Below are 11698 nucleotides of genomic sequence, written 5' to 3' on the forward strand. Positions count from 1 at the left end.
TATTGTTTTTTGCTTTGAATTTGATTAATAACATGTTTTCAACAAAGGATATATGAAGAAAAGAATCATGACACTAGATCCTCAAGAGTCAATATGTTCTTTATGCGAATGAGAGTTTTGATCATATATATATATATATATATATATAATGCTTTCTTCTTTTTTTTCACATGTAACATGCTACTTTTGATTGAATATTAAGAACCTATAAAAATAAAAGACACTTTTTGCAACACTGTCATACCCCTATTGTTTAAAGGGTATGCAAGTGTGGCAGTTGGTTTGTCTTTCTATATATTTAGTCAACATTGGTGGGACAACATTGTCATATCGCTTATTAAAGTCAATAACAATTTAAATATATTTTTCTTCTTAAATTTAAATATATTTTTCTTCTTAAACCTATTAAAATATTTTTATAGACAAAATCAAGAATCCTCTAATACACATCTTAACTCTTATACACAATATTATAGATTTCAATCATCATCATACTCCTATTTCCAGTACAATAACACTGTATATAGATTAGGAATGACCCTGACCAAATTCCATGTTCATACACAGAAGTTAGAAAAATGCACAAACCCGTTAATAGTTTTTCTTTAATATTCCATCTTTGAGACAAAACTCTTTCAAATACATGATTTACATATATATTCCAATAAACATTTATTGTTTTATTTTATAGTTTACATGAAATTTCTCAACTCTACATCAGTCTAACAATCAATATAAATATTATTAAACTTAGTATACCAGTTATATATATAATATTTATATATCTTACCATATATATATATTTATATAAAGTATATTTATCATCCATAACTATAATAACACTTTGTCGTTATCATTGGTGGCTCTTATCGCTACGTGAGACTCGTGCTTCGTATCTGTTTAGCATTCAACTATAAATTTCTCTTATCTTTAATTACACCACTTCATACTCGGTCATCTTCTTAGTATGGCATGCCCACAGCTACCTCTTCCTGCAATGAGGTACGGACAAAAACATAATATGCAGTGCCTGTGTTAATCTGGGTGAAAACCACCCAATATTTTCTTCTATTTTGCTTATATTAGTTGCACTTTAATGATAAAACACTATTTGATTTTAATTTATAACCCCATCAACAAATATATTGTTTTATATTTCACAAATAATAACTTTAATTAGTTTAAACCATGGAAGGTTTATATGATTAACAGATTGCCTGAGCACAAGATGAACTCTCTCTCCATCCTCTCTGTATATTCATATTTCATAGATGTTGATCTTTAGGTTTTTCCTATTTTTTGTGCTTTTGGTACCTAATTTTATTCTGAATAAGTTGTGTCTAAATTCAACATGCAATAATGGAAGAGAGAGAAAAAAACAAATAAATTAAAAGAGAGAAATAAGTTAAAAGCTAAAATAAATATATTAAAAAATAAGTCATACATCTTTTTGTTACATGGCACAATCTTTTGCAGACTAGAAGGAAAAGTGGCTTTGATCACCGGTGGGGCAAGGGGCATTGGTGAATGCATGGCAAGGCTGTTTTGCAAACATGGGGCAAAGGTTGTGATAGCAGACATTCAAGATGAGCTAGGTAAAGCAGTTCAAGCTGACATTGGAACTGAATCTGCATCTTACATACACTGTGATGTGTCCAAAGAAAAGGATGTTGAAAATGCAGTGAACATGGCTGTGTCCAAGTACGGAAAGCTAGACATAATGGTGAACAATGCTGCAACAATAGATGAAGCTAAACCCATCATTCTTGACAACGATGTGGCTGAATTCGAACGTGTTGTGAGAGTGAATCTGATAGGTCCGTTCTTGGGAACAAAGCATGCAGCTAGAGTGATGATTCCAGCGAGAAAGGGAAGCATAATAAGCATAGGAAGTGTGAGTTCAAGTGTTGGAGGGATTGCAACTCACGCATACACAAGCTCCAAACATGGCATTGTAGGACTGACAAAGAATGCAGCTGCTGAACTTGGAAAATTTAGCATCAGAGTGAACTGTTTGTCACCCTACTTCATCAGTAACGTATCTGGAAAATGGTTCTTCAAACTTGATGATGATGGCAGCTCAAAAGTTTATTCAAATCTTAAAGGGGTTGCTTTGACAGAAGAAGATGTAGCACAGGCTGCACTCTATTTGGCAAGTGATGAGTCTAAGTACATCAGTGGACATAATCTTGCTGTTGATGGTGGCTTTACAACTATTAATCCAATTTTCGGTCTGTTTTCACAATCGTCTCTGTAATTTTCCTTCCTTTTTCTACGATTATATATACAACTGTATTTTCCATGTATTATACGGTCAAATTTCGTCTGTTTCTGAATTTGTAAAACGCATGTATAAAGTCACTTTTGTTGCATGAAATGTCAAAATCATCGCGGGTGTATAGTGTAATAACTTTTCATCACCTCTGTTGAGGAGTTTCATATCTACATGATGATAACATGAATATATCATTATATATATATATATTAAATTAGCTTCCAAATATTATTGTTAATTAAACTATGAAACTATTAAAGTTGTTAATTGATTCTAATATAAAGGCTTAATTTGTTTAAAACGTTTAAATATACAAAATTAGTTTTAAATAATTTGACTCTGAGAGAGACGGTTTAACCAATTCTATATCGATGTTAATCATTTTTAGTTTTTTTGTAATTAATAAATACTTATGTTGATGTTAGATTAACATAAATTTAGTTGGTGTAAATATAATATTAGATACTAATAGAGTCATATTAACATTCTAAAATTAAGGTTAATTACTTTTTAACTTGAGTAAAAATGTTTACGACATACGAGACTAGGACATCTTTAATCGAAGTTAATTAAAATAAATAAAGTTAATACTAATTAATTGAAACTAATTTTATTTAATTTTAATATTTATTTAAATTAACATGGACTAAATAGATTGATTAAGCATAAGTTAATATAATATTCTCTCACTTTTAATATAAATTTTTTTACACTTATATTCTTAGTTGACTCTTTTTTTTCAGATATTCATTTTTTCATTAAATTTAACTCGATCTCTCACGCTCATCTTGTTCATTCACTTCTATTTTCTACATCCATTTCCTTATTTCATTTATTTATGTTCATTTTCTTTATCCACACTCATCTTCTTCTACTACATTTTTTTTTATTTGTATTTTATTTTATTGAAGATAAAAGGACTGTACAAGATTTTTTTAATTAGTCAGCGTCAGTCAAACCGACAAAAAATGATAATATTATAATTTTTGTAATTATTATTACTCATTTTACATTAGTATAATCAATTTTTCTTTAGCTCTTAACTTACTTAATCTTTAACAATTTTAATGTTTGTTTCTAAATAATTGAATATTCATTACTCTTATTTAATTATACTAGTATCTCCTTTATTTTTGTCTAATAATTAATAAAGAGGAAGAGATGAATCTAAGGAAGTGTAAATGAAAGGTTAAATTTGAGACTTCCAAAAGATTACTCGCATTGGGCATCAATTCCTCTTATGAACCTTCATATGTAAACGTAGAAACACTCCACTTTATTCATAGATTACTTGCATAGCTCTTATGGCTAACCACCAAGAATGAGTTCAATTAAACCTTATTATACTTCAATCTACAATTTGCACGCAATTTGGTAATTGGATCTATCAGGAAATCGAAGATATTCCCACTCTTCATCATTGATATTCCTAAAGTATTGATTCACCATTTCTTCGTCAACAAGCTCTAGTTTCGAAGGCTCCCACTATATAACAATATAGGTTTAAAACAGATATTCAAAGTACATCCATGGAAATGGAACATAAGATATTATGTCGTACCTTAGGCTTGTTGTCTTTATCAAATAGCTTTGCTCTCGAACCCTTTTCAGTACATCCAAGAGAACAATTGTTACTAAATCTCTATATCCTAATTTAGAGAGGAAAGAAACTAATGTACAGTCAAAATAGTTATAATTTCATTATTGATGAAATATATTAACAAATTTATTTGAGAGGTGGCACTTAGAGACTGATTTAAACTTTCCAACTCTAATAATTTAGAGACATTGTTTTTTACCACAAATATAAATCATCAGAAGAAAACATCTTTATTATTTGAGATTATTTGTGATCAAAAGAGTTTATAAATTACTAAAATGACTTAATGAACACTTTTATTAAACTCCCTCGTCTTAATCATACTTATTTTAACTCTTTGAATTTATTTTGTTTAAGAATTCAAGTCGTTTCATTTGAAGTAACATGATATTGAGACAGGGTTTTAACTTCTTGCCATAAACGGGAGAAATTAACCATTCAGATTATAGAAAATTAGAAAATTGGATAAGTAGTTTTTCGTTTTAAAAAAAATGTTGTGTTTCAAAAATATAATTTTAACTTCTTATTTTTAATAATATAAAAATTATATTTAATATACACAATTTTGTTTCATGTAATAAACCTGATTTCTATTTTTCTTTTTATTAAAGTAGTATCTAATAAATTTTTTTATGTTGCATTCATATTTAGTAAATTTAATTTTTAATTTTTTTTATATGAACATAAGTTGTGTATATCAAGTATAATTAAGTTTTATATTGTGAAAAAATAAAGGTTAAAATCGTATTTGCAAAGCATAACTTCTGCAAGACGAGATTATGTTTTCCAAACACGATTTATTCTATTTCATAATTTTTTACAGTTTATTACTTTTAATAATTTCTTAAAAAATTATAGCAGAATGACCAAAACTTTCCTTAAAAAGAGAGTTAGGGAAATATTTACCTCGTAGAAATGATTGCCAAAAGTTCCTCTGAAGAAGTGGCAGGCAATGATATAGTCTCGATAAAGACATTGGTCAATCTTTTCTACCCGCCCTCTCCTAATCTAACACTCATCAAAATCATTCTCATTAAAAAAATTAATGTAGCAGAAATTGGATTGTAAAATTTCAGAAAATTCTTATAAAAGATTAGAAATAGTAATATTGATTAATATTTAAAAGCATCACAGAATTTCCCCAGGTCGTTTTCTTGGTAAATAAAAAAGACAGTAAATAACTATATCTCAAAATTATGATCAACAGTAAGAGTGTGATATTAGTTTATCTTTATACTTACTGATTTGAGAAATATCTTGAGGCTAGTAGGACAAGATGAGCGAATGAAGCTTAACGCAATCGTAATCCATTTTTCAGCTCCATTTTCTGATTCGTGTTCTTCCTATAACACAGTGTCATATGGATCAAAATGATATTATAGACGAAGCATTCAACATTGTAAAGGAGAAATGATCAACTGATGCAGAGATACTTACCAATGATTCAATTATTTCTTCCACAGTTTCTTTCGAAAAACATTTGTTTATAACTTCCAACCTTATTTTGGTACAGTGAAAACCGTTAATTTCGTTATTCAATTCTCAAAAAACACAAAAATAGCAGAATCCTATGTAAGTTTTCCTGATTTACCTACTAAAAGGGCTGTCTTCTTTCACATTTGGTTTCTCTGCGAACGTTTCTATCAGGGCAGAAATTGTTGAAACATTTGGAGAATTAAGAACTTGTAAGGCATTTTCCAATGACGTTAGCTTCTGTTGCGCATAAGAATAATTTATTTGTACGGATTTATATTATAGTTCTTAGATATCACATTATTAAAACCAATTACAGCCAAAGTATATTAATTGAGGAACAGGTGATAGTTTTATACTGTTGAAGGTACAAAATGTGTGGCTAAACCACATGCTGCTATTTCTGCTCCATCCAAACGTGCTCCACTCAACCCTAGATATTCCCCTGCATATATTGCAAATTAATATCAATACAAAAAAACGAAAAAAACACAAACATGAATATATTTTTACAGATTTAAGAAGCCTACCAAAAAAGCCAGGAAGTCTAGAAAGGAAGTAATTGGCTCCTACATCTGGAAAAAGTCCTATAGATGCCTCTGGCATTGAAAATACCTACAAATAATGCATAAATAATTCTGGATAATCAATGAAAAATAAAATATTTTCTAATTCTAATCCTCTGGGAAGGGAAGTGATGATGACAGAAACTTACTGCTTTTTCAGTGACAACCCTAAACCTTGTGGGCATAGACAGACCTGCTCCTCCTCCCATCACTATTCCATTCATAAGAGAGACCTGATTCCACAACACAAAAGCAAACACTTTGTAAAACTTTTGTTCTATTTGGTGAGCATAATCTAAATTCACTGTATAATCTAAATTTAATATTTTAAAATTTATATTTGATTATTTAATTTATCAAGTTAATTAATTTTGGATTGTTCGAATTGGAAGTTAATTCAGTCGAGTTAGAATATCTAACTTGACTAATTCAACATATAATCCAAATTTAATATTTTAAAATTTATATCCAATCATTTAATCTATTTAGTTAGTTGGATTTAGATGGTTTGGATTACAAATTAATTCTATGAAGTTTTTTAAATTGTGAATTTATACTAAGTTAGAAAAGTTTAATGAAAAAATTATTTTATTTTAAATAAATAAGATATAGGAAATCTTTAACTTAAAAAAGATGACGTGTTTAATTTTAATAATAATTATTATAATGCACTATAATTTTATATAAATTACTACTAAATTTTAATAAAATAATATTATTTTAAAAATTAAATTTAGAATATATTTATAAATTTAGAAGTATTAAAATATAAATTTAGATTGAGTTAAATATAGTATAATTTTCATTCATTTTCCAAACTCAATCTTAATTATTCATTTTATTTAATTTTATAAATTCAATTTATCCACGTTCAAATTTACTTTAGTTTTATTTGCAGTTATTTGATTCAGCCTTAGTATTTTACCACAAAAGAAAAAGATAATATTTTGTGAAACTTAACAAACTCACTGTTGGCTTTTTATAGGTTGCAATCAAATGGTCCAGAGTAAGCTGTTTCTTGTAAAAACTAGCTGCATAGGTCCAGTGTCCTAGATTGACACATATGTAGATAAATATTAAAAATGGAAGTATTTAGCTATTCCAATTAGCTTAGTTTCAAAACTAAAATATTATTGAAATATATTGGATTAGGGAATTTTTCTTATAAATTTTGCTACTTTGGACAGGTTATGTACCTGCAACTGAAGACGTAATCACTGATACCACATCACCACCAGCACAAAAAGCTTTTCCATTGCCCTTAAAACAGGAAAAGAAAGGATATAGATATTTAACTACTAATGTAGATATATTTAACTAAATAGGTAGTTTCACTTGAGAAAAAAATATTGTAACAAGCTCAATATAATAATAATAAAAAACTGCAAATTGTGGTTATTCTTCTAATTCTTAATACAACAAATACTACTAGACAAATTCGCCGGCAGGTGATTTGCTTAATTTACCTTCAATATCACAAGTTGGACTAAAGGGTCATTCTCATACAACTCTAAATTACTTTTTATTTGACAAATCTGCAAAACAACAATAATGTCCATTGTCATTCTTCCACAAAAGAACTTATGTCTCTTAATTTAAATTTTTTTACATTATTTTGTTGTTAATTAAGAGCCTTTGTCTCTGGTGACTATTCCTTGCATCTACGTATGAAAATGAAATCACTTAAACTTCTTAGTGATTGAAGCAATCTATATTAAAAGCATTTAAGAATTGGCTTTATGAACTTACCATTTCATGGTTAAGGCTGTTTAGCTTCTTAGGTCTGTTTAGTATCACTACCTTCACAAAAGAATTTCCAGTGAAAAGAACCTATAAAGGGAAGAATAGTCATACAATAATTTATCATAAAGACCTTCATATAATCAATTCATTATTAAACTACTGATTTCATCTTCATAAGATCTTTCTGTTTATCTCTATTTTAAGGATTAGTTAGAACACAATTTTATAAGTTTAATTTCTGCATAACCTTTCTTTGAAGTATATCGCTCTCCAAAAAATTTTCATGGCGGTACTATATTATCAGAAAATCTTATCAGAAGAACAAAAAGAAGAAGAAAACCTGGTTTTGTTCCCTATCAAAGTTGAGAGTGGGAGCCATGATCGTGCAGTATGATTTTTTACAATTAGACAGTTTTGAAAAGGAGGCACACAAGTTGAGCTCAATAAAACCTCTCCATTTATAGATCTTACCAATGCATATTAGCTTTAGCCTCCGAAGGGCAAAGTATTATTATATTAAGTGAAAGAGGCATTTTGGTTGGTATATAAAACAAATCAAAAGTACCAAAATATAAAAAGAAACGGTAAAATTTTACAATTTTCGCAAAAGATGGTTCAAAAATAATCCAAGTCATATGTACTTTTTGTTTCGGTTAAAAAACAACAAGTCTAGATGTGCTACACAAACACAAATTTGACCTTCAAAACTAAGAACACTTTAAATAGGTTCTATGACTTCGGTTCTCCTAAAAACAGATGTCATAAGATCCTGATATTTTTTCCTGCAAAAAGATATTTCAAACTGTTCAGATTCTAAATAGGTCCATGACTTTGGTTCTTTTCAAAACCACTGCCATAGGATCTTGACTTCATCCCCTACAAAGTGATATTTTAGACTATTCAGATTATGAAGTGCACCTATGAGTCAGTTGTTTTCAGAATCAATGTCATAGACCCCTTATGATCTAGGCCAAAAGTATGAACCAAATTCCAAAAGTGTCTCTAAAATATTTATTTTTGAATTATTTCAAGAGACTTTAGACATGGATTCTTAGTAGAACAGATGTCATAGACTACTTATTGCTTCGGTTAATAAATCAGAGACCCATGTACAATTTCTTCTTCGGTTTTCTTCTTCTTTATTCCTAAACCAATGTTGATATTGCTGCATTGAATCTGAACGTCGTGGTCAATGCCTGCAACGTTGTCGTCGTTGCCTCCATTGACATGGTCTGAATCCCTCCTCACCGGTCTTTCATTCATAACATTTCTCTGCGGTGAGCTTTGGTTCCTTCTTCATTACCTTTTTTTTGGGTATTTTTGAGTTAGTTTTGGTTCTTGAGACTAATATGTTGTTGTTTGTATTTGTGTCCAGGTATTAACTTTTGTGGTGGAATTTTGTTATGTTCTAAAACATGAGTTGCCGCACCATTTTGCATTGTTGTCCACCTTTCACACTTTCGGATTCCTATTTTTATGTTTAAAATTTACTTTTTAATATGAGCATATAATTTTATATAATTTTGCAATAGGTTGTTATTTTTTTGTATGTTTGATATGTGATTAATTGTATGCTTAAATATATTGTTGTATTGAATTAGCCTTAATTTTTCATTTGAGATTTAATACAAAATTTATTTGTTATTTCCAAGTTTTTTGAAGAAATGTTTGGTTGAAATTTATAGTATTGAAATTTATGTTCAATAAATTAAAGAAAGTAATCTTCTTCAATGTTCAATAAACTCATATGAGTGCGATTATACTGTAATGGATTTGATGATGACCATTATTCGTGCCTATATTACAAGTGATTGGAAAACAATAATATTTACATTTAATCAATTTCTTTTCTCTAAATTAAAAATCAAATATACTAATTGAAATCATAATATTACGATTATAGTGTAATGGATTTGATGATGACCATTATTCGTGCTTATATTACAAGTGATTGGGAAACCATAATATTTAAATTTAATCAATTTTTTTCTCCATAAATTAAAAATCAAATATACTAATTGAAATTACGTACGAAGATTCAAGATTTTTGCTCCACTTGACACGTACATTAATTACATGTTAGGTGTACATTAACTTCATTTGATAATATATATATATATATATATATATATATATATATATATATATATATATACGTGTCAAAATATCAGTAATTCCACCCATTTTTTAACTTTCTATGATAACAAGTAAAATATTACCTTCATCAAAAAAAGAAACGCATTTCTCTTATAGGTTCTTTTCAAGTAAAATATATAATGTCTTGTTATCTAAGTTATAAAAAAACAAATGACTATGGCTTCTAGAGTTAAAATAAGAACATTATAAAAAAAATATAAATTTCACTTTCAAATATTAATATAGACCAAATCAAAACAATATTAACATTTACTTAATTAATTCTAATTAGATGTAAAAGATTAATATTTTAAAAATTAGAAAAACATATAATTAATTTAGCATATCCTTAAGTTAAAAATTAAAAAAACATAAATAAATACTTGTCACTAATACAATAATGCAAATAAGATTAACGTTAATTTAGCATATCCTAATCTTGTTTATTTTTAATATTTATATTTATTTAAGTTTTAGCATATTCTAATCTTGTTTATTTTTAATAATTATATTTATTTAAGTTAAAGAAAAGTAAAATAAATATTAAAAATAATAATATTAATGTTAATTAAATCGATATTAACTTTATTTATTTTTAATATTTTTTTTTTATTTTAGTTAGCGTCAATCAAGAAATTGTTAAATAATAATAAAGTATTAAAATAAATAAAGTATTAAAATAATAAAGTATTAAAATAAATAAAGTATTAAAATAATAAAGTATATAAATCTTATTACACTCGTCTTCTTCGTTTTTGCATTCATAACTTTTCTTAAACTCGTATCTTTTATCCATGCTCATCTTTTTCCTCTATACATCTATTTCATCTATATTGTTCTTCTTATATTTTTCATTCACATTTTTTCCCTAATCTGCATCATATTTTTCATTACACTCGTATATTTAATCATTATAATTATTTATTTATTTTTGTTCATATTATTTGAACATGAAAGTATTATATAATTTTTGTTTAAGTTACTATCATCAGTGTCGGTCAAACTGACACAAAAGTTTAGAATAAAACACTTTACTAATATTGACTATAATCAATATAAATAAATAATTAAATTAATATTTATTTAGATAATATTAATTTAAATAAATATAAATGTTGAAAATAAATAATATCACAATTGATTAAATTAACATTAATTTAATTTACTTTTAATACTTATTTTAGTTAGTATCAATAGACATCACCATGTCGCATTTTTATCAATAATATTTGGGAAGCTAATTTAATATATACAATTTTATAAAATATATTAGAAACTCCTCTGTTTTTCTTATGAACATATAGGTTCTTTTAACAAACGTACATCAATAATAATTATGATGGTTAACTCTAACATTAATCATAAATAGTCAAACTGTCTTAATTTACAAGAATTGTTGACTCTGTATACAAATGGGCTTTAACAAACTGTTATGATTAAGCGTTGCATTACAAATAGTCCTAGAATTAGTTTACAAGAATTGTTAAGTGAGAATATTTAAAATAAGCACACGTTACAGACAATTGAAAAAAAAAAACATTTCGTCCAACATGAGATTAAATATTGGGTTGCAATTAGATTTTGAAAAATCTAACCACTGATCATCTTATTATATGCGAGACAATGTACATATACAACATTGCTATCGATCATTGTCAACCATCCATGGTGCATAATTTTTGAATAATTATTATATTACGGCCTGATGGCTGATACCATACTACACGTATGTATGCATGCAAACAAACATTAAATTAAATTAAGGTTGTGGTTGTAATTTTCGGAGACAAATAACTACGACAGAATAGAGAGAAAACGTAGAAGATAAATATACCAAAAATAATGTATCGTATGGGTTGCACGGACATAAAACCATCTTGTGGTTAATCCGGCCAGACGATCAAA

General features: G+C 27.4%; 2 protein-coding genes across 2 annotated transcripts; one reads left to right on the plus strand and one right to left on the minus strand.

The window, feature by feature from the left end:
- Positions 1-952: 952 nt before the first annotated feature.
- On the plus strand, positions 953-2389 carry LOC108344066 (borneol dehydrogenase, mitochondrial). Its single transcript, XM_017582533.2, has 2 exons — positions 953-1002; positions 1477-2389. The coding sequence occupies exons 1-2, from the start codon at positions 968-970 to the stop codon at positions 2255-2257; spliced, it is 816 nt and encodes a 271-aa protein (XP_017438022.1). The 5' UTR covers positions 953-967; the 3' UTR covers positions 2258-2389.
- A 1239-nt stretch (positions 2390-3628) lies between these two features.
- LOC108344065 (probable 3-hydroxyisobutyryl-CoA hydrolase 3) lies at positions 3629-7724 on the minus strand. Its single transcript, XM_052867916.1, has 13 exons — positions 7664-7724; positions 7381-7449; positions 7111-7174; positions 6884-6963; positions 6064-6147; positions 5879-5963; positions 5708-5793; positions 5467-5588; positions 5313-5373; positions 5117-5218; positions 4782-4883; positions 3837-3878; positions 3629-3760 (listed from the first exon to the last, which is right to left on the minus strand). Exons 1-13 carry the CDS (start codon positions 7664-7666, stop codon positions 3629-3631), a joined length of 1032 nt encoding a protein of 343 aa, XP_052723876.1. The 5' UTR covers positions 7667-7724.
- Positions 7725-11698: the final 3974 nt, after the last annotated feature.

This window comes from Vigna angularis, chromosome 8 (assembly GCF_016808095.1).
Source record: "Vigna angularis cultivar LongXiaoDou No.4 chromosome 8, ASM1680809v1, whole genome shotgun sequence".
Classification (NCBI taxonomy): Eukaryota; Viridiplantae; Streptophyta; class Magnoliopsida; order Fabales; family Fabaceae; genus Vigna; species Vigna angularis.